Genomic DNA, 25,051 nt, shown 5'->3' on the forward strand with positions numbered 1-25,051 from the left:
TCCAGGAAAACTATCACACGCTAGATGGCTTACAGCCGCAAACAGAATGCTAAGACTTTATATTGCAACCGAAAGTCCATCTGAAAATTTAAAAATTCTGGCTGAGTACATAGTAAAGATATATGCCCCAGTTTGGTTCCAGATAAAGAAAGAACCTTCGTGCGCGAATGGAGCAAGGCATATATTTAAGATAATATTATCATCTCGTTATTTAAGTGATGATCTTAAAAATATTATTGATCCTGTCATTCAACGGAATGCTTATTATTGTCACCCCGAAAACGTGCTATTAGCCATGCTAACTGATGAACGAAGGTATATCAGAGAACTAGCTTTGCGTAGAATTTTGAAAGCTAGAGAAATGGTCTCTGTTCCCACAGAAGTCAGAGAATTCCATATTCCACAACTGAACTTCCATGTCTTAGACTACATTGATGTTATCAACTGGCAGACGTGTGAAGTAACCCCACCTCCAATTTTAGCTGGCGTTTTGAATCAAACACTCCAACAATGCATCAATAATACCTAGGCAGATTTGGACTTCGTTCAGTTCCCCTGTCATACTCAGGCAGTGGAACGGTGTGTTAAGATGGTGACTGAGGCGTCTATGTCGGTGATTGGTGAATCGGCTAGGGATGGCTTCATAAGAGCAAAAATTAAATCTAGGAGCATCATGCCCTCATTCGAAACGAAAAAAGATTATAAGGTGATGTAGTGATTGAATGGTGGCTATAACTGACTATAATGGCTATTACAGCTCTTTATTTAAAAAGTATTATTGTTCAAATGTCCGTCTCTGCTGTGTTTGTGTGGTTTTTTAGTATAATAATAAATCCTTTTTCTACTTTACTTTTTATCTTATATGACATATATTAGGTAATAGTTCCAAATTGAAACTTTGGAAACATATTAAATGCCCTAATACCATTTCAACGGGCGGTAGAGGGCCAAATATGTTAAAATATTTCAAAACATAATTTACCTTTTATTTTTAGGATAATATAAGGTAACTTTTTGGGGGTATGGCAAAGTGAAATTTTGAAAAAAAAATTATTACTCCTTTAAGGGATGGTAGAGGGCCCAGGATGATAAAATAATTCAAAACATCATTTACCTTTTATTTTTAGGATATTATAAGGCAACTTTTGCGGGTATTGCAAAGTGAAATTTTGAAAAAAAAATTATTACCCCTTTAAGGGATGGTAGAGGGCCAAAGATATTAAAATAATTAAAAACATCATTTACCTTTTATTTTTAGGATATTATAAGGCACCTTTTTGCGGGTATTGCAAAATGAAATTTTGAAAAAAAAATATATCTCATTTTCACTCCACCCTAATCCACACGCCAGGAATGATTTGGTTGTCAATAACACCGTTATAGAAAGGGTATCCTCCTATAAATACCTTGGAGCTTGCCTGAATCATACAGGCGATCAAACAAAAGAAATAAGAGCAAGAATAGGAATAGCTAGATCAGCATTTAACAAGATGAAATATTTCTCTGTAGTCGTGACATAAATCTTGATATGAAAGTGCGTATGCTGCGGTGTTATATCTTCTTCACTTTATTATATGGAGTTGAGTCATGGACCATGAAGATGGGCAGCATTAAAAACATTGAAGCTTTTGAGATGTGGTGTTACCGTAGAATGCTACGTGTATCTTGGGAGGACCACGTGACGAATGCCGAAATTTTACGTCGGATCGGAAAAGGATGTGAAGTTGTACTTACTGTTAAAAGAAGAAAGCTTGAATACTTTGGCCATGTTATGAGAGGTGACAAATACTCGCTGCTGAGACTGATCATCCAGGGTAAAATCAGGGGTAAGAGAAGTATCGGTAGGCGCAGAATATCTTGGTTAAGAAATCTGAGGGAATGTTAACTATTTAGAATGGTATTAAATTAAAATTAACTATTTACAATAGTATTTTGTATTTTGACAACGGCACCCGATTTGGGCGTCGAAACGTTAATAAAAATCATTTTTTAATAATATTGTGGCTTATTTCCCATTCTAAATAGTTAAAATTGTAAAAATGCCAAAAGAAAATAGCTTCAGAACAACATCTGAGGGAATGGTTCGGCTGCAGTTCCATCGACCTATTTAGGGCGGCCGCCAGTAAAATAAGAATAGTTGTGATCATTTCCAACTTCCGATAGGAGACGGACTTTAAGAAGAATGCGACTTATAACAGTTTGACTTTGTCAAGTGTTACCACGTGTTTTTTGGAGAACAGTGTTACAAGTTAAAAAAGGAACGTATTTTTTGTGGATTTTGTATTTAATATTAATGCAAGACAGTTATATCTCGTCTTAAGTAAGTATTCCTTACAGGATATGTTCGTTTATATAGAATTATTATGAGCAATACAGTAACATTTCAACAAATTTTGAGAAAAACTGTTACAAATGCTAATAATTATAGGTAGAAAGGTGAGAACAAGAAAGGTCTTTCTATTTATATTTAAATGATAATAATGGGCTCTTTAATATTGTAAAAGATTTTACCTCTTATTTTTTACCTTGCCAAAATTATACTGAAAACTAACACATTAAAATTTTAAAACATCGCTCCTGAAAATTAGAACTTTTTGACTTGTAACGTTCTTCTTCCAAACCAACGATATGTGGTCTAATTATTTGTCTTCGATTTTCAAAAAGGGTAAAAACTTCTTTCGTACCTCTGCTGAATTGATGGACAGCAAAAGATAAGATTACCTTCACTTTCTCTGTAGCGAAGTCATTTTTAATTCTGGTTGTACTTTCCCAAACGCTCTGTGCTCTCTGGACCATAAACTGCAATTTGGTGGATGCGCCAAGAGAAATTAATATGGGCACTTACACCAAAATCTAATAGTCCAGTCGCGTTTGACGAATAACAGGCCTAACCTTGCATTAGGAGCTGCCCCAAATTTTATTTTTTTAATCTTTAGGGGGCGTCAATAGTAGTGTAAATTTAAAATCTGTACTGACTTCCGCCATTGCGTTAGCCGCCATCTTGATTTTAAACGAGAAACGTTTTTGCTCAATATCTCCGCCATTTTCAACTTTTCGAGAAAAAGTATAACAACCAAAATTGTTGAAAATGTAATTTTCTATCATTTCTATTTGTACTATTTTTTCGTGCCATCGATATTTTCCGAGTTATAGCGGAGAATAGTGACAGTTATATTATATAAATTGAGCCTAATTATTGAATTATCTCGTTTATTGTTGGTTTTAAGACAAAAATGTTCCCATACAAAAATAGAGAGAATTTAATTCTACACAATTTTAGTTTCTTTCATTTTTTTGCTAAAGTTAATATTAAAGGTAGTATGTATGCGATAATGGCGCGAGCGTAAGACCTGATTGATTTTGTAGCAATTGTTGTTGTTCAATATCTACGCCATTTTCAACTTAAATTGTTCCAAATATGATTTCCTACAATTTCTTTTTAACAATTTTTTTCATGCGGTTAATATTTTCCGAGTTAAGTGGGAAAATAGTAAAAAGTGGTGGAGGGAGCATAATTACTGAATTGAATCTTTTTTCCAAGCCGCCCCAAATTTTATAATTCTATCCTTTAGGGGAGATCAATAGTAGTGTTAATTTAAAATCTCGACTGAGTCCCGCGGTTGTATTAGCCGCCATATTGATTTTAAAGGAGAACCGTTGTTGCTTAATATCTCCGCCATTTTAAACTTTTCGACAAAAACGGTAGAAACTAAAATTGTTGGAAACGCAATTTCCTACAATTTCTTGTCCACAATTTTTTATGCAATCCATATTTTCCGAGTTAAGGAGGAAAATAGTGGAAGCGGAGGGGAAGCATAATTATTGAATTGTCTCATTTATTATTAACTTTACGACATAATTGTATATAAACAAAAATAAAGAGAATTATATTTTATACAATTTTTAAAACTTCCAATGAAACACCAACCAAACTAAGTACGTAAAAGACATAAATAATAACTTATATGTATTAAGTTCACTTAATTTTATTAACTAGCGGGTTTTATTGGTTGAATTTGTCTGTCGATAGTTACGTTTCATGTTTAATAATGTTCATGCTAACATATTTTAATATTTCAACAATTTTTTTTTTAATTTTGGACCCCGTTGGGGGTAATTTTCCCATCCCCTCCCTCTTAGACCCGCCACTGGTTCTCTCGAAAAATTGTAGTAAATCGTAATTGCAACAATTTCAGTCCTTACACTTTTTGTCGAAAAGTTGAAAAAGGGGGAGATATTGAACAAAAACAATTACTTTAAAATCAATCGGGTCTTACGCTCGCGCCTTTACCGCATACGTACTACCTTAAATATTGATTTATCAAAAAAATTAAAGAAATCAAAATTGTACAAAATTTAATTCTCTTCATTTTTGTATAGGTTAAAATTTGTTGTAAAAGTAATAATAAACAAGATAATTCAATAAATCAATAATTATGCTTTAACTGTCACTGTTTTTCCCCATAACTAGGAAAATATGGACCGTACGAAAAAATATAATAAACCAAATTATAGAAAATCGCATTTTCAACAATTTCAGTTTGTATATTTTTTGTCGAAAAGTTGAAAATGGCGGAGATATTGAGCAGAAACGGTTCTCGTTTAAAATCAAGATGGCCGCTAACGCAACGGTCAAATTCAGTCGAGATTTTAAATTTATACTACTTTTGACCCCCCCTAAAGATTAGAAAAATAAAATTTGGGGCAGCTCCTAATGCAAGGTCAAATGGTATCCCGACTGGGCTATAAGGTTCATTCTGATCATGTTTTAAGCGTTTTGTGGTGGTAGTAAAATGACGTTGGATAATGACGTTTGAGACCTTGCTGGAAAGAGGGCAGCTCAATAAGTAAATATCGAATGGTTGGGGGATTGATAATGGAGAACCAAAGGGTCATTGAGCATGTAGCGCCCAAACGGCTTAAGATACGTGGAAAAGGCATTAGGGGGCTAATATTTAAACTGAATAACGTACGGGGATGTGCGAGATGTCACGTGATAGCATTTAATGAATAAATAAAATATAAATACGGAATAAGACGGATAGCAGTATGAAATAAGGGCACTATACGCCTATCTTTGTATCTATTATCTAAAAAAAATTGATTTTGTGCTTAAAAATCAGTAATCAAGTGGAATGACGTATTATGCTATCTAATGACAACCTACTAAACATCTGTTTTTAGGATCTTCCACCACTATTAATGATAAAAATCAGGATTAGTAAAGAAGAAGGAATAGTACAAACTCAAATGTTCGCTAAAGCGATATTGAATAACAAAGGGGATAGTAAATCGACGTTTTCTGGACCCGTTTCGATTTGGAACGACTGATGTACTGCTGCAAATTCTGATACAAGCACATGAATGCTGCATACACATCTGGAATAATCCTATCAGCTTTCTGGGTAATCCCATTTCCATACTAGTGTCCAGATTACATTTCAGAGTGTATCTAAGTGTATAGTGTCATACGTTTGTCAACAAAAATTTGATATGCAGTGATGAGCGCGCTAATAGCCGGCAAAATAACGCAAAAGATGGAAAACATAATATATTGTGAATTAAAAAGGGATGAAACTTGTAGATGTGTCAATTATCGATATATACGTATAAATTAATACTACATTACCCAGTTTCCCACCTTTAGACGTCTGTGATAGGAGTATTTAATAAAATTCTCCTGCGACAGTAACAGTTGGCGTACCCCTCCGATACGCCTAAAGGTGGGTAATTATGTAATGTAGTATTAGTGTATACGTTTATATCGATAATTTCCACCTCTACTAGTTTAATCTCTTTTTACTTCACAATGTCTTATGTATGTTTTCCATATTTTGCGTTATTTTGACGGTTATTAGAGCGCTCCTCACTGTATATCTTTGTTGTATTCTCAACTATGTTGTACAATTTGGCAGAAAAACTACTGGCTGATCTACACAGGATTATTTTTTATACATTCCTAATAGTTTTTCATCTTGAGTGTGACAATATTTTCAATTTTTTTCTTACTTTTTACTGTATTTGACAGTTTTCCTCATTATTGTTAATACTGAAAGAACTTATCTACTGCCTGACTTATTTTCACATATTTCGACAAACTTTGGTGTATCTCCTACGTCACAATCGTTAAACTGCATTGTTATAATCGTTTTTTAATTTACTACTAGAGATTTTTCCAGTCATGATGCGACTGAGATACAATCAATTGCCCTCTATAGTCTTATTCTTCTTCTTATTAGCCTTCTATCGTCCACGTTTGGACATAGGCCACTCTCAACTTCTTCCATCGCACAGTGATTCCAAATACTGAAAATGTGGTCATGAGGCGAAAAAGGAGCCCTATCTAGGGATTTTCATGTTTAGAGTCCTTTTTTCATACTATCGTAGAGTGGTAATACGCAGATATAAAAATCACACTGGGTATATTCTGGTTAATAACTCAGGAAGAAATGAGCCATATCCGAGGTTATTTTGGCCGGCAGAGAAAGTGAAAAAGAACGCGTAAATTGAAAACACTGTAAAATGTTTTGTAGTGAAAAATGTTTTGTTGAAAGTGAAAAAGAACGCGTAAAATGAAAACGCTTTAAAATGTTTTGTAGTTTATTAATTTTATCGCTGTAAAGTAGATACTTCTTTCCTAAGTATGTAGTAATATAAGTTGTAAGTTAACTTAAGATTTATTAACAATAAATACCTTAAATTTGTTAATGCATAAACAGTGAAAATATACTTCAAATAATCAAAATTTTGTAGATACATTCAAAACGTACAAAATTCTGCGTAAGTCTGCGACTGTTTATTAATCTCAAAATATTATTTAGTAAGAAGATACAGAATCAATTTGATTTAGCTGCCGATAACTGCCTATGCATTGCTGTTTAAATAAAAAGGTGGGAAATGACGCATAGTACATGATTCTGGCGATTGTTGCGTATGTATGAGCGGTTGTACATAAGTAATAGGTTCTGAATATTGTACTTTATATAAAGAAAATGTATTGATAATCAGAAACTTCAGAAGTCCCTTATAATATAAAATTTTAAATAAATATGCGTTTAAAATAAAATTTTCGAAATTCTTTCCGCCATGTTGGATTCGCCATTTTGTTTTTAGAAAAAATAATGTCAGATTCGTAATCAGCGATGCCAAAACTCCTTAAGAACGAAAGTAATTCCGAAGTGTATAAACAATATACGCTCTTAAAGAGTCATGACCACGTTTTCGGCATTTGGAACCACAGTGCATCGGTCTCTATCTTGAGCAACATATTCCCAATTTGATTTTGTCGTCCTCTATATTGCCCGTTATAGTCATTGCACTTAATTTTTTCTGACATCCTTATATATTATATCATATTTTATATTTCCCTCCATTTTTGCTGATTTCCTTAATTTTTTCCTGGCACCCTACAATTTTTACTGACTCCCTCTAATTTAGTTTTATTATATATATAGATATAGATTTTATAATCAAAGACGATAAAAATAACGGTGCGTGTTGCTTGGAAAGTGCCGACGGAAATGATTACTTTTTATAGCACGGTATTCCTATATTCGCCGTCCCGGAAGAACAATGACTAAACTGAAAATTTTGTCAATTCTTATTTATTTCGTAATTAACTTCTAAAATACTGTGTGCAGATGACATAAAAACTACAGAATTGTAACTATGTGCTGAACCAACACTCTTACCACAAGGTGAGAAACTTTCACCACAGGGTAGTTGCGTCGTTATTGAAATACACGCCATTTTATACCTTTTGTCAGATGCATAATGACGCAGCTGTAGATAGGGTTGAAAATGAGAGTATTAAATGATATAAATGGTAAGATAATGAAATTCGAACCATTAGAGATAAAAATAAAAGCCATCTTTGTAAGGATAAGATTTACCATTCTTAAGTTAAAAACACTGATTGTAATCGTAATAATATTCATGTAGAGTAAATATTTATTCAAATATTTCTCTTCGCGCCAATATTGTAAAGTCAACAAACATGTGTTTATGATTTCTTTTTGACGGATTAATAGTAAACGAACAATAAAAAAATTGTAAGGATAAAGCCGTACCGATGCACTTGGATGATTATTCTTCATTTAGTCCCTAATATAAATAATATTTAAAATCATTTTTCTGTCTCCTAAATAGTTTAGCTTTTTGCAGTTACGTCACTGTTCTTCCCAACGGGCGATATGTGGGTTCATGAAATTATATGTGTCCTTATTACTGAATTGTAATAGCTATTTGTATAACAAGGGAGGAAAGTTCTACTTTTCCTCCCGATAATGAAGTTTACTGCCCGACGCGTAGCGGAGGGCAGTAATCATTCAAGGGAGGAAAAGGCACTTTACTCACAGGTTATACACATGGTTTTTCCACCTTCCTCAAATTAATAACAAGTAATTTTTCATTTTTAATTAATTTATTTATGTAACTAACCAACAAAATTTTTTATTAAAACTAAAACTAACAAGTAGGTACAATATAACTGTCAACTGTCAAATATAAGTCAAATTCTTAATGTAAACATTGTTAAATCAAAATAACAATTTACTGTTTTTTACCGTTCTGAAAAATACAGGGTGTTTTATAAATAAACGTTAAAATGTATAGATACTTACGTAATAGAAAATAGATATTGTACAGGGCGTCAATAAGTTATATTTCGTGAATGAAATACCATGACGTCACTTTTACTTTTCCTCCCTAGGGAGGAAAAGTACAACTTTGCTCCCTACAATCAGGTCCGGAAAAGTATACTTTCGGTAGATGTAGCTGGAAAATATTTTTTTACAATACTCCACACATTTAAGTTCTCAAAGATCTTATTTTATAGTCTGAATTACCGATATAATAGGCTATTGATTATATTCAAAATAAGATAGCTAAAAGGAACTACAACGTTAACGGGGTTTTATTATTTCATATGGTCAATGGACATATATGTATAAAAAACCGTGGAGTAATTACCGATTTAGTAATTATTCAATATTGATAACTAGCGATTAAAACTCGAAAGCGTCCATCATGCAAAAGTCATCTGTCATTCTTGTCATGAAAGTTTTATTACGTTTAAATTTTAAAAATTGTTAAAATTGTAAGTAAGTGTTAAAAACATTATCAGATTGTTGGCGATAAAATTTTGTATGCACCACGTCAGTAAAGACTCTTTATCGAACTCGTCTGTTATTCGCCTCGCTCGCTACGCTCGCTCTGAGTAACGTTCGCTACGTTCGTTAAAGAGTAACTTTACTGACTTGGTCCATAAATAACTATAATCTGACTCATTTATAGGTTATTGATTATGTACTATAGAAAGGAACTACAACGTTAACGGGGTTTTATTATTTCATATGGTCAATGAATCTCTATATATGAAAAAACCGCGGAGTGCTACCATTTAAAGGGGTGCGTTTTTGAGAAAATGGTGAGTTAGTCCCTGGGCACATGTTACATTAGGGTGAGTTCTATGCACTTTTGGTACAAACATATCTACATAAAAATTGTTCCTGGTTAAATTTCCTATCTAAATATAACTTTTTAATGTCAAAGATATTTTTTTACAAAAATATATTCAAAAGAAAAAGCACAAAGAAACCCAAAGGAAAGAAATTTTGTTTTTTGTCCCATAACTTTTGTCCACGAGGATATAGGTATAGACATTGCTTTGCAGAAAAAAAAATCTACATATTTTTTCTTTAAAATGTTGTTTAGTAGAGGTAATTATATATAGTTTCCGAAATATGATTTTTGAAATTTCGCCACTCACAGCAATTTTGGGCAATTTGCCTTGTTATTTCGCAAATCTTGTTCTGTAACTTTTTTCTACGTAACTTTAGGTATATGCAATGGTACACGTAATAGGAATAGAAATCAATTACCTTTAAAATGGTCTACTGTATAACGTTGTACGACTTTCTCTAAAGAGATTATGGTTTTTCAAGGTTTAATACTTTTAACGATTTTTTATAATATAATATAATATAAAAATAAAATAATATTAATTTATAATATACTATATATTATATAATATTATATTATATATTATATATTATATATTATATATTATATATTATATATTATATATTATATATTATATATTATATATTATATATTATATATTATATATTATATATTATATATTATATATTATATATTATATATTATATATTATATATTATATAATATATATTATATATTATATAATACCTAATATAAAAAAAATATTATTTTTTACGATTATTTTTGAAATTTCTCATTATAACTTTGTTTTTCTTGTACATAAATATACTCTATTGCTCAAAAAAGAGGGCTTACTTTCTGTTCTTTAAAATGGTGTATCATCTATATTTAAATATTTAATGGAAACCGAGTGATTCTTTGATATTTTTTTACCTGTATTATTTAAAATTATTTCTTTTACAAAAATTACATTAACATTAGTCTTAAAAAACATCACTTTAGTTAAAATTATTTAAACGTTGACATTTAAAAAATTTTCAAAATCAAATTCCATCTCTTCGTTAGCATTAGTTCAATATCTTCCTCTGACACCTCAGTTATCTTAGAGTTCCCACAATTAGTACCCATGCACATGCACCCTTTGCAGAATATTGAACGACTAATTCCTATCTTCCTACACCCGCAGTTAATTGTATTGTACATCCTTTGGTACATTTACATACTACTTTTTCAAGCCAAGCTTGTGGTGCAGGAGCTTTGAGAGTAAATATTGAAATTAATCCATATTTTGACGTTTGTCCGGCCGAGTCAAGTGGATCCAAAGTATTACCTATAAAAAATAAGATTCAATCATAACACACAATCGCATAAAAAAGTTATAATGAGGAATTTAAAAATTAATCCCAAAATCAAAAATCGTTGCAAGTACTTATTACATTTTGAAAAAGCATTATCTTATTCAAAAATAATCATAGAATTTTTTATAATACACCATTTTAAAGTAAACAGAATAAAATTTCTTTTTTATTATATAATATATACCTAAATGTAGAAAAAAAAGTTTTTTTTTTTTTTTTTTTTTGAAAAATGGCTTTGGCAGAGCCAATTAGCCAGACTTGTTTGTGATTGATTGCAGATTCATAGTCATAAATTTCTTATAAACATAAGTACATTCTACAATATTATTTTTATAGATACATTGGTACATTGTGTAGCTTTTTTTATTTTGTTTTTTTTTTAAATTATTTTACTGTTTTTTAAATATAAAATATATTTTAATTTGTGCGAAACACTTCTTTTTTTTATGTTTGTTTCTATTTTTTTTTCTTTTTTTATTTATGTTTGTTTCTATTTTTTTTTTTATGTTTGTTTCTATTTTTTTTTTCTTTTTTTTTATTTATTATTTTTTTTGTTATTATTTTATTATGTGTTTTTTTATATATATATATTTTTTTTTAATTTTTTCAAACCACATTAACAAATTATGCCTATTATATTAAGTTTACAACTTGTATTTACATAATTTAACATGTTTATAAATGAGATGAAGAATTTCCATATCATTTGTAAATATTAAAGTATTAAGATTTATTGGGAAAAAACATTTTAAATCTTTTAATTCTTTATAAAGGTCGTTTATGTTATTTATGTTTAAATGACATTCTAATATGACATGTGTTAGATCTCCGATTTTGCCACAAGTACAATTGGGAGTTTTTGACAAGCCGATTCTATGCATGTAATATGGCGTAAGAGCATGATTGGCTCTCAGCCGATTAATGGTCTTTATAAAATGTCTGTTATATTCTGTATAAAACCATCTTTTTGAGAATATCCTAGGGTTACAATGAGCAAAATTTGAGCCAGTATTACATTCTCTGTAATGCAATTGCCAATTATTTTTAAGTTTTTGTCTGCTAAAAGGATCAATATCTGAAGCTGGAATTAAATTTTTGTTTATTTTTTATAAAATATAATTTATATTTTTTATAAAAAAAAAGTTATAATGGGAAATTTAAAAAATAATCCTAGAAAATATAAAAACTCGTTAAAATTATAAAGTCTTGAAAAAGATAACCTCTTTAAAAGAAGTCGTATAACATTATACAGTAAAACATTTTAAAGGTAATTGATTTCTACTCCTCTCACATGTACCATTGCATATGCCTAAAGTTAGGTAGAAAAAAGTTACAGAACAATATTTTCGAAATAACAAGGAAAATTGCCCAAAATTGCTGTGAGTGGCGAATTTTGAAAAATCATATTTCGAAAACTGTAAATCCTAATGACCTCTACCAAACATCATTTTAAAGACAAAATCTGTAAATTTTTTGTCTGTGAAGCAGTGTCTATACCTATATCCCCGTGGACAAAAGTTATGGGACAAAAAACAAAATTTCTATCTTTTGGGTTTCTTTGTGCTTCTTCTTTTGAATATGTTTTTCTAAAAAAAAGTATTTTTGACTTTAAAAAGTTATATTTAGATAGGAAATTTAACCGGGAACAATTTTTATGTAGACGTGTTTGTACCAAAAGTGCATAGAAGTCACCCTAATATAACCTGTGCCCAGGGACTAATTCACCCATTTCTCAAAAACGCATCCCTTTAAATGGTAGCACTCCGCGGTTTTTTCATATATAGAGATTCATTGACCGTATAAAATAATAAAACCCCGTTAACGTTGTAGTTCCTTTCTATAGTACATAATCAATAACCTATAAATGAGTCAGATTATAGTTATTTATGGACCAAGTCAGTAAAGTTACTCTTTAACGAACGTAGCGAACGTTACTCAGAGCGAGCGTAGCGAGCGAGGCGAATAACAGACGAGTTCGATAAAGAGTCTTTACTGACGTGGTGCATACAAAATTTTATCGCCAACAATCTGATAATGTTTTTAACACTTACTTACAATTAACAATTTTTAAAATTTAAACGTAATAAAACTTTCATGACAAGAATGACAGATGACTTTTGCATGATGGCCGCTTTCGAGTTTTAATCGCTAGTTATCAATATTGAATAATTACTAAATCGGTAAAGTTTTGATTTATTTTATAATATGAATATAATTACAAAATACCAGAATTTCACTTTTTGACATAAATTTAATTAACGATGTAGATTTTGTACAATATTTTTAAGATTTAAAGTAAATAAATTGTAAGTTAAGTCAAACAAATAATCGATTAATGCCATGTAATTATTACCACTTACATTCAATCTCGATTAATCTTACTTACTTACTTACTCCGTGACGTTACAATTCTTCGTGGGTTTTGGCCGACTCGACAACATGCCCCCACTGTTTTCTTTCTTGAGCAACCTCCATCCAATTCTCCAAGCCCATCGCGCTTAGGTCTCCTGCTATATAATCTCGCCACTGGAGTCGAGGACGTCCGCGTGGTCTCCTTCCAGTTGTGACTTCCTCCTCCACCAGTCTTACTGTTCTTTGGTCAGAAAATCTTCTGAGGTATCCCGCCCATTGCAGTCTTCTGGACTTTATTTCTATTATTATGTTGGCGTCTTGTTAAAGTTCTTCGAGCTCTTTGTTAGTTCTTATCCTATATTTTTCTGATGCTTCACCCAGCACAGGACCAAGGATCTTCCTTAGGATTCTTCTTTCCCAAACAAGTAGTCTCTCTTCGTTTGCCTTTGTTATCGTCCACGTTTCGCATCCATACATCACAACGGGTCGTATGATTGTTTTATAGACTTGTATCTTCGTACGTCTTGTTAGTTGTTTTGATTTTATAAGGTTTTGGAGGGCAAAAAGACATCTGTTGCCGGCCTGTATCCTGTTGTTTATTTCTTGTGATCCGTTATTGTCTTCAGTTATTGTTGTTTCAAGATACTTGAATTCTCTAACGCACAATCTCGATTAATCGCGGCAGGTAAAGTAAAATTCTTCTTTCAGTACAATAAAGTGTTACTTTACTGCCGCAAACGAGGGCAAATGAGTACAATAATAACGAATAACTTTAGTGACGGTTGGCGATAATAGTTATTTATGTACCAAGTCAGTGAAGTTACTCTTTATCAAACGAGTCTGCTATTATGAGCAAAGCGAGCGTTAGCGAGCGAGGCGAATAACAGACGAGTTCGATAAAGATAGTTAACTGACGTGGTGCATACAAAATTTTATCGCTAACAATTTGATATTAGTTTTAACACTTACAAGAATTTTTTTTTTTAATTTTAGACGTAATAAAAATTTCATGACAGTGATGACAGATGACTTTTGCGTGATGGTCCCTTTCGATTTTTAATCGATAGTAATCAATATTTAATAATTACTAAATCGGTAAAATTTTGATTTATTTTATATGAATATAATTACAAAATAGTACGGAATTTCTCTTTTTGACATAAATTTAATTAACAATGTCGTAAATTTTGTACAATATTTTTAATAATTAAAGTAAATAAATTGTAAGTTAACTCAAATAAATAATCGATTACTGCCATCGACCACTTACATTAAATCTCGATTAATCGGGGCAGGTAAAGTAAAATTCTTCTTTCAGTACAATAAATTGTTACTTTACTGCCGCAAATGAGTACAATAATGAATGACTTTAGTGGCGGTTGGCGATAAAATAAATTATTAGAAGAATTTTTTACTAAGCAACAACATTTTTGTTTAATTTAGTAGTATTTTGTATTTTGATAATGACACCCGATTTGGGCAACGAAACGTTAATAATTTTTTTTTCAATTTAATTGTAGCTTATTTCCCATCTAAATAGGTAATTATAAAAATGCCAAAAGGAACTAGATTCAGAACAACATTAAGATCTTATTTCTTTAAAAATGTTGTTTAATGATTTCAGTTATTTTCAAAATATAACAGAGAATTATTTATTCATTATTTACAATTTCATTATCATTAAATATGTATGTACAATGTATAATTACTTAGTTTTAAACTTAATAAAAACTATTCAACGATTTCTCTTTGATAAAGTCGAAAATTTAAGTTTTAAGTCTGAAAATTAATGCAATATTTAGATCAAACACAGTACTAAATCGGCTAATTTCAAATACGTACCAAAATATTAGACGGTTCTTCTTCTTCTTTTTTGTTTTTGGTTTCGCTGCAAGGCGATTACCAGCACGATTTATAAGCGATCTTGACGTAGTCTGGCTCTAAGCCATACCAAAATCGCTGACTATGTTCTTGTAAGGAAGCTTTTGATGAGGTGTGATGATTATAATTAAATGAGATTAATTGGGTCAGGTTAAGTATGATTAAAAATTAAAACATAAATTAAATGACAAATAGCAACATAATATAACACGGATACATATAAACAGTTGAGCCTTGCAATTTGTAAGCTTATTTTGTTAATTGCTAGAAAACGCATTGCAGTTTATAAGCTTATTTGGTTAATTGCAAGAAAACGCATAATTACATTGACTGATTCTTCCGTTAAGGAACTTAGAACATTGTATATAGAGAGCGGTGTTTTGAAGTTCATGGAAATAAATTTTGTGTATATATCAAAATTAGGAATCACATTAATCGGGCATTCAAAAAAGATGTGGTTTAGATCCTCGAGACGACCACATTCACAAAAAGGATTATCTTTTATATTCATTTTATACAGATGTTGTTTTGTTAAACAATGGCCTGTGCGCATTCTAATGATGGTGGTAGTGTGTCTTCTATTTCTATATGGAAAATTTGAATACCAAGGTTTTGTAGGAAAGAAGTCTTGAATTGTTTTGTATTGCGAAGTCTTCTTATGGACTAAAGATTTCCATTTTTCTTGGTACTCTTTTGTAATTTTTCCTCTGATGACTGATAGGGCATCCTGGGAATTCAGTTGTACTTCCATGGGTACATTCAGGTCTCTTCCTATTTTTGCCAGTATGTCAGCCTGGGTGTTACCAAATATATTAGAGTGTCCAGGTATCCAGGAAAGGAGAATTTTGGTACCATTTTCATTGGCTGAAGATATAAGTTTCTTTGTTTTTAGGGCCCTTATATCTGCTGAAGCAGATATGTTACATGTTTTAATATTGGTTATTGCATTGAGCGAATCAGAAAATATTATAGCTTTCTTTAGATGTTTTGTAGTTGCGACTTCCACCGCTTGATGTATTGCTATACTCTCTGCTTTGCTTATGCTTAGAGCTCCAGGAAGTCTTGAGGACGGTTTAGACGGTTTAATATCAAGGAATTGACATTAATGCTTAAGGGGAATGAAGCAAAATGCAAAATTTGGACGCATGTCAAATTTTTCAATGTGTTTTAAATGTATCCATTTTTTCGAATCCTGAGAGAACCAATAAGTATTTTTAAAAAATTCAAACACATAATGAAAGACTACTTTATAACCAATGGCCGAAAGTTCCTTAGACTAATTGAAAAGTTCTTTTGAATGAAATATTTGCCATTAAATATCACACTAAATTTTCTCTTTTATTTTCACCCCTGTAATTTATTAAAATAAACATTATAGAAGTTTTCAGGGAATTTCAGCCCTCGGTAATAATACTATCTTTCATTCTGCGTTTCAACTTTTCAAAAATATTTATTATTTTTCTCAGGATTCGAAAAAAAATTAATACATTTAAAACACATTGGAAACTTTGACATGCGTCAAAATTTTGTATTTTGCTCGATTCCCCTTAAGATATGTCAGTATTTTATAGATATGCGGAGTATTATATTTAGAATTTATTATTAATTTGTGCTTACTTACCATATTTACATCAGACAAATTGCCAAAGAAATGGATTTATTCCATGCCTCTGGCAATTTATTAATATTATTCGTATAATAACCAAGTCATAGCGAAGTTAACTGGGTTAGATAATGTTAACTATGAAATAAATGTGGAATTCTGGTCACGGGAAACGTAAAAATGTAAATAGTCGCGAATGTATGGAAATCTAAAATATTCGAAAAGACAATACGTAATAGAAAATAGACTCAAAAATGCAAACAATGATTTGAAATAATGAACTTAAATTCAACAAACTTCGTTTTGCGAGGCGAATTTTTCAATGTCAGGTTGAATATTCCCCAATCGAAGTCGCATCTCCAATTCCACATTTTTTTTGTTAATTGCTGTATTTATTTTTAAACGAATGACAGAATCCACTTTTACGCGAGTTTCTAGTTGGACATGGCACCAGAAATTTAATACCTTTAGCTGCTATTTCCTGATGATATTTTGAAATTCTCCACCAAAAATTGATAGTTTGATTTATTAACCTATTATTTTACTGCCAACCCGTAAATATATCATCAAGAGTATTTGTTTATATTCCTGTCAAGTCGACAAAAGATGAATATTCAAATGCATATGTATGTAAAACTAGAACAGTCCAATAAACAATACTTAATTATAGTATTGTTATATAGTATATATCAATATAGTATATATATATATATATATATATATATATATATATATATATATATATATATATACATCCCGCTATCATATTGACACCTTTTCACGTTGCAGTCATTTGGCATCACCAAGAAATGCTATCATTTTCTAGATATAAACCGTGAATGTTCGCTTAATACACTGCTTTAGGCTTGGCACCGTTGTCGGATTTTGAGTAATCCGATTTATTTATATATTTTATTCCTTACACTATACAGACAATTTGACTCCCGTAGGTCAAAAACATTGCTTAAACATCATTTTGGTAACAACAGGACGTTGCCAAGATATATATTTTTACGGAAAAGTCAGTACCTAGTTAGATACATAATAACGATCGTTTCACGTTACAAGTATTCCACTCGCACTCAGGTAAAAAACCATTGTAGGCTCTTGGGTCTGAACGGGTACCTGAACGAGTTTAATAATTCACTTGGCATTTTATTTCATTTAGTTGAAATATATCAGATTTTGTTTGTAACGAATTTCATAATAGCTATTTAAATTATTTTTTTTTTAACAAAAACAAATTTTAAAGTTTGACATTTGAAAAATTAATTTTATATTGCCATTTTCATGACATAGTGAATGGTTAATTGCATTTATAATAATTGAATGGGTCATTGCGAAACAATATACAGTGCGTCCATAAAGTAACGCATAAATTCATTATTTCATAAACCGGAGACTTTAAGGAAAAATACCGAAACAGGTCGATTTTTGTTTTTAAATTACAATTTTTTGGCATACATATCATACTAGTGACGTCATCCATCTGGGCGTGATGACGTTATCGTTGATTTTTTTAAATAAGATTAGGGGTCATGTAATATCTCATTTGAAAGGGTATGTAATTCTCTATTCAATAATATAAACGTTAATATAATTATTTATACAGGGTTTACGAAATAATGAATTTATGCTTTACTTTATGGACGCACTATATGTTACAATGTGTAAATTTTTCAGGAAACGTAAAAATATTTCCATTAGCAGTTAAAGATTCTGATAGTAATACTATATTTTATATAAGTATTATGGGTTATAAATGCATCTATCTGAAAGACCAAAAAAGTCTAAATGTTGCGTATTTTTTTGATATTATGTTTTAAAGTTTGTGAACGTATGTTGTTTTCGAAATGAAACCATAATTGGTAAAGTTTTTGCTTTATTTTCAACAAGAAACAAGGTAGAAATTTGCGTTAAATGCAACTAGGAGCACTCCCGAATCATAATTATTTACAATGTATATACACTGTAAATTCCAAGTCATGATTTCCAAAGTTTACACATTGTAAATTATGATTCGGGGGTGCTCCTAGTATCATTTAGCGTGTCTTGGTTTGTTTATTTCTACTGCATCTTTACTGTTTCTGTTAACTAATCTAAACGTAGAGATATTTTTTGAGATTCTTTAACTCTTTTATTGCTGGGGTTTGTCACACCCCACCTGTCTGTTAGTGGCAAAGAAGTTCACCTGTCGGATGCCGGGGTAAAACATGACAAATTAGACGTCGAATGAAAGCTTATAACCCAAAGATGGTACTAAAGGTGAGAAATTTGGCCTCCGACTTCAGGATAAAGAGTTGCAACCCGAAGTATTGTTCTAAATTCGCATAAATAGTACAAACTATGTATTATTCGACGCGCCTTAGAAAGACGAGAACAAATATATACTTCCGGTTTTATGCCTGTCTCCGTCCGTCTGTCAGATATAATGACATGATGAGGTCGAATGAAAGATTATAACCCATAGATGGTACTAGCGATTAGAAATTTACCGCGCATTAGAAAAATGAGAAAAAAGAAACACTTTTTTTAGTTTTTATACCACTTCCGGTTAAAATGGTGTACCCGGAAGTGACACACATAGTCACAGAAAAATATACTTGATCAATTTACGTGTATTAAGAAGTCGAAACCGAATTTTTAATTCTGGTTTTGATGTCATATGCGGTTAAAAAATTGTGTGGAAGTTGGGCAAACCTTACTCAAAATTAGTCAAATCTTATAGACCTGGTATAGTACCAAAAAAAGTTGATTAATAGCAAGCTGAAAATTTGTTAATAGCTTAACGGTGTCTAGTGGGACAAACTTTGACCTACGGGAACACTGGAACAGGGGAAGTTTTAATTGTGGAACAGGTTAAAAATTTGAAACGTAAGACTACGAAAATATTCCATGTATTTTGTCAGACAGAACTTCCAATTTATTTGTTACCCTTTCATTAAACTCTCGTGCAAAAATCATTGCTGCATGTGGATAATTAAAAATTGCGAGGAAAAGCGCCAGAAAATGTAAGGAAAATAAATGTCTGTAATAATAAATCAATTTAAAAATATTTCGTCTTAAATTTAGAAATTTCTTCTTTGTATAAAAACAAGAGAAATACTGCATATTTTTTATAATAAATGATTTAAAATCGAGTAGTGAAGACAAAACAAAAACTTAATGTGTCAAATTATTGATTAGTTACTGCAGAACTACAAATGTTATGTGGAGCTAGTAGTACGGAATCCGAATATAGGTCGACCTGTACCCATCTGCTTGCAGGATGAAACATTTTTATTAAATTTCATACATAGACAAATATTTCTAGCATGGGTTGCCTATCAAAATCGTGTCATAGATATCCTTAAGGGGGCCGAAGGGGTTGAAACCAATATTCCAAACACCATTTTTTTAAGTATGGTAGATTTATTTTATTTCTAAATTAAATAGGCATATTCAGTATAATTCGTAGATTACTCAAGAAGAAATCCAAAGAGTAGGTACTACTGAAAAATAAGCCAACGGCGGCAAATTTGTAAAAGACACCTCAAAATATAATGAATTTTGCGGTGGATATCAAAACTCATCGTTAGATCATGGTAAACCAAAAATTCAAAAAATTTTATTAGGTTATGAGTTTCTCGAGGTAACGCTGTCGAGTTTTTTAGTTTTATCTAATTTTGACTTTTTGATATCAATCAGAAGTCTAAACAAAGAATTGTTTTGCAAAAAAGGGTGAAAATTCAACATATTTATTATTGTTAAACAAAAAATAAGCATAAAACAAAAATATCTTGACAGCGTTAGCTTAAGGAATGTCTGAAGGAAATATAAACAAAATTCTAAATTAGTTGAGGTGGTCAAGTAACTTTTGTGTTAATACAATGTCGGATTGTATCATTTAACGATCGGTCTGCTTTTCGAGCTGGTCATGTATTTTGTTAAACTAGTTTAATAGTTCACTTCGAGTAGCGAAAAATAAACAATACTTTGTAAAAACATTCAACATTGGTTCATATTCGGCTGTTTTCATATTACACACATCGGCAAAATTATTAGCCGAACACCTTAAAAATGGGACATGTTTGATGTCTCAAATTTCCTAAACCTGTTGTTCGATTTGTGTGATAGTGTGATCCTTTCAGTATGTTATAGCCTTATTATTTAAGAATATCGTTGTAATAATATTGTTGCTAGACAGGTAAATATCATTTTATACCGGGTGTATCACTCATACTGTGTTTTTTTTTTAAAGTTCGGAACAACTTGTGGAATATTCTAGCATATATAAAATATTAAAATTAAAACTCAATTATAGACTTAAACTTTCTTAACATTTTCCTTTTTGATACATTTGCTTAAGTTGGAAAATAAAAAAGTTATGTGCTTTAACAGCTAGCCATGTTTTTCATCAATAAATCCTCATAGTAGGGAGGAAAGTATGCTAAATTTGCAGTTACTCGAGCGTTATGGGGACCTATTGGATTGTGAAGAGATTGGTTCTTGATACAGGGGAGTTCGTTAAGGGGTGTCCGAAGAAAATCTATCATTAGAAAAATTCGAAATCATCAGATTAAAATAAAGTAAGTTAAGAATAGGCAAAATAGTGTATATTTAAAAAATCTGACGATTTGAGCGGGACCTAAGAAAATGGGCGAGTCACAAAGTTTCACAAAAAAAGCGAATATTTCGCGAAATGAACGTCAGATCGAAAAACTAAAAAATACGTGTTCAATATTTTTCAAAAGTCTATCGAATGATACCAAAAACGAATCCCCACGGAAAGGAGTGAGGGGGTAAATTAAAAATTTTAAATACGAACCGTGCGATATTTCGCGAAATGAACATCAGATCGAAAAACTGCAAAATACACGTATTCAATATTTTTGAAAAATCTATCGAATGGCACCAAACACGAGCTCCGGCGGAGGTGGGGTGGGGGATTTAATTTAAAATCTTAAATAGGAGCCCCAAATTTTTATTGCAGATTTGAATTCTTTACGTAAAAATAAGCAACTTTTATTCGACACATTTTTTCGAATTATGGATAGATAGCGCTATAATCGGAAAAAACCGATTGTTTCAAATGCAAAATTAAATTAAAACCCCCACTTTATGGAAAACCTAACTAAACCTTTTTCTGGTTTTATTACATACTCTTCACAATGCAATAGGTCCCCATAACGCTCGAGTAACTGCAAATTTAGCATACCTCCTTCTTACTACTATGAGGATTTATTGATGAAAATCATTGATAGTTCTTAACGCACATAACTTTTTTAGTATCCCACAAAAGTAAATGAATCAAAAAGGAAAATGTTAAGAACACCTAAATCTACAATTGAGCGTTAATTTTAATATTTTCCATATGCTAAAATATTCCACAGGGTGACCCAAACTTTAAGAAAAAAACACAGTATGATTGGTACACCCTGTATAAAATGATATTTACCTGTCTAGGAATAATATTATTACAACGATATTCTTAAATAATAAGTCTATAACATACTAAAAGAATCATTTAAATCGGATCACTGGTTTAGGAAATTCGAGACATCAAACATGTCCCATTTTTAAGGTGTTCGGCTAATTTTGCCGGTGTGTGTATTTATTGAGCTAAATTTTTGTAAAATGCACTAGTCTTTTTTTAAAGATATCATTGGACAATTTACTCACTGTTTTTTTTTTTGGATTTTACAAAATCGCTTGGATTGGCATGAAATTTGGCATAAGCATAGCTAACATGTCAAAGAAAAAAGTGATATTGTGCCAGTGTGTGCTTTTTTTCTGGGGATGAGTACCACCCCCTTCTCGAGTGTGAAAAAATATAGGTCCAAATAAGTCCGTAAGTGGATAAACTAATTAAATTCCTTGTAACTTTTGTTTTTAGATGGTTTTTCGCAAATAAATCAATAAGTAAGTATTTGATCGAAAAACTATTCTTAGCAAATATGAAGCTTATAAAACAGTAAAAAAAATTATGTATGTATGAAGTCTGGACACACAATAAAAACAGAGTTGGAGCTGATCAAAAGTTGGTTCTTATTCGTCAAATTCCAAATCGACTAGTTCAACGTAAAATATCTAAAAAATAACGCACTTTTCGGGGAAAACCCGCCACAAATTTTTTAAAGTGTTTAAAAAAAGTTTTATTTTTGTTATTTAAAAAGTATCTATTCTACTCACCAACAGCATCAAAAGTAGACCGGGCAGTATCGTCGGCCCCGCTAGCGAAATTATTCCGATTCGATTTTTTGCACAAACTTACTCAAAAAGAGGTCCTTATAACATATCCACAGGGTGCCGGGCGGTGCCTTGGTCGAAAAATTGGTTAAACATTTTTTTTTAAACAAATTCACAAAAATAATTTTTTCATTTCGAGCAATTTTTTTAGATAACTTGTGTCATTCTGGGCAAAAAAGGTCTCTTGCCATTTTTGTCTAAAATTGATTGTTGTCGAGTTACATGCGATTAAAAATTTGAAAAATGCGAAAATGGCCATTTTCAAGTCTTAATAACTCGATTAACAGTTATTATTATGAAATTAAAAAAGTGAGCAGATCAAGTTTCAAACCCCTGCTTCAAGGTCCTGAAGAGATTTTTGTCATTATTTTATTACAAAGCTGTTATTTTTAATTATTAATAATTAGCGCTATAGTCCCGGATTTATCGTCGCCCCCGTTAGTGAAATTATTCCGATTCGATTTTTTTGCACAAACTTACTCAAAAAGAGGTCCTTATAACATATTCACAAGGTGCCGTGGTCGAAAAATTGATTAAACAATTTTTTAAACAAATCCACAAAAATAATTTTTTCACTTTGAACAAATTTTTTTTAGATAACTTTGGACATTCTGAACAAAAAAGGTCTCTTGTCAATTTTCTCTAAAATTGATTGTTGTCGAGTTATACGCGATTTAAAACCTGAAAAATGCGAAAATGGCCATATAACTCGACAACAATCAATTTTAGAGAAAAATCACAAGATACCTTTCTTGCTCAGAATAACCCAACTTATCTAAAAAAATCGTTCGTAATGAAAAAATTATTTTTGTGAATTTGTTTAAAAAATTGTTTAAGGTGATACAGTAGCGATCAACAGGTAGCCAAAACGCGTTCCAAGATTGCGGCTGCAATTTTGAATATTTTTTCGAGATATTCGGTACACGTATCCGTAATATAATAAAGAATGGCGGTACAGAGCCCAATTTGAAAAATATATTAATATGTGAAAATTATTATGCAATTAAATACAATATTAAAAAAACGAGCCTGTACCGCCATTAAGAAGAACAAAAAATAAACTTTCTTCAAATAAACTTTTTTATCCGATGCATAGATTTTGTGTCATTTTGGAACTACTAAAATTTTTTATTTCATTAGTCCAAAACAAAATTTAAATTTTTTAATTCGACAAAATATTTCCCCGCACAGGCTGTCCTCTCTATTAATTCCAGAACCAAGAGAGACAGCTCATTCACTGCCTTTCATTTTTTCTTAGAAAATACCCGATCCTTACACAAAGTACTTATTTATAGGATAGTACGCCGTAAATGATTGTAGGATGTTAAAATGACGAAGGATGGTTTAAACGGAAATCCGAATTTTATTTACTTTTGTTATATTTAGTAGGTACCTATAATTCTGGTGATTCTTTTAAATCCTCTACTGTTAAGAGAATTTACACTAGCCATACATTTACGATTTTCTAACGGAAATTAACAAGTTATTTTAAATACGCACCAATTATTGATGTTGAAAGGAGTTTTTCAAGTTATAAAAATATTTTATCTGATCAAAGAATATGTTTCCTCGTAAAGAATTTGAAAAAACACATTGTAGTGAATTATAATCGAAGATAATATTTATAGTGATATTGTTGTTTTATTTTAAATAGGTAACTATTGGTAGCAGTTTTTGTAAAAACTGTGAATAAATTGCATATATAAAAAAAGATTTTATTTGAAAGATAATAAATAAGATTGCTAAATATGACAGAAAATGTGTGGTTTCCCGAAATGCGCATTTTTTGAATTTTTGTGCATATCTTGCGCATATTTCGTAATTTTTTACCGCATATATATGCGCATATTTCATCAAAATTGATCGCATATAAATCCGCTCCCTAGTCATTGTATTCTATTGGCTGGTTCCAATGATTTGAGCCGCCGTACGACACGTTTGGACCAATGGGAGTGAAGATACGTAACTAATACCTAACAAGAGGTTAAACCTTTGCACAACTGTGTAAATACTAAAGAAAAATCTAAAATATTAAAAAAATATATGGAATCCGTTAATGTGTTCTCGAAAAAATTAGCTATGAAAATGAGCATAACTTTCTATATCCCTAACTTTTGACGAGCACTTTACTTTCGCAAACACCAGTAGGAGGCATTCAATTAATTGA

The 25,051-nt window shown here is 31.0% G+C and overlaps 1 protein-coding gene across 1 annotated transcript in view; it reads left to right on the forward strand.

The window, feature by feature from the left end:
- The first annotated feature begins 589 nt into the window (after window positions 1-589).
- The window catches only part of LOC114329736 (neuroligin-3-like), a 36,306-nt gene continuing 11,844 nt past the window's right edge, over window positions 590-25,051 (forward strand). The window contains exons 1-2 of the mRNA XM_050644924.1: window positions 590-706; window positions 5,185-5,287. Of these exons, the coding sequence (XP_050500881.1) occupies window positions 590-706; window positions 5,185-5,287 (220 nt within the window). The remainder of the gene's footprint in view (window positions 707-5,184; window positions 5,288-25,051) is intronic.

Source organism: Diabrotica virgifera, chromosome 2 (assembly GCF_917563875.1).
Source record: "Diabrotica virgifera virgifera chromosome 2, PGI_DIABVI_V3a".
NCBI lineage: Eukaryota > Metazoa > Arthropoda > Insecta > Coleoptera > Chrysomelidae > Diabrotica > Diabrotica virgifera.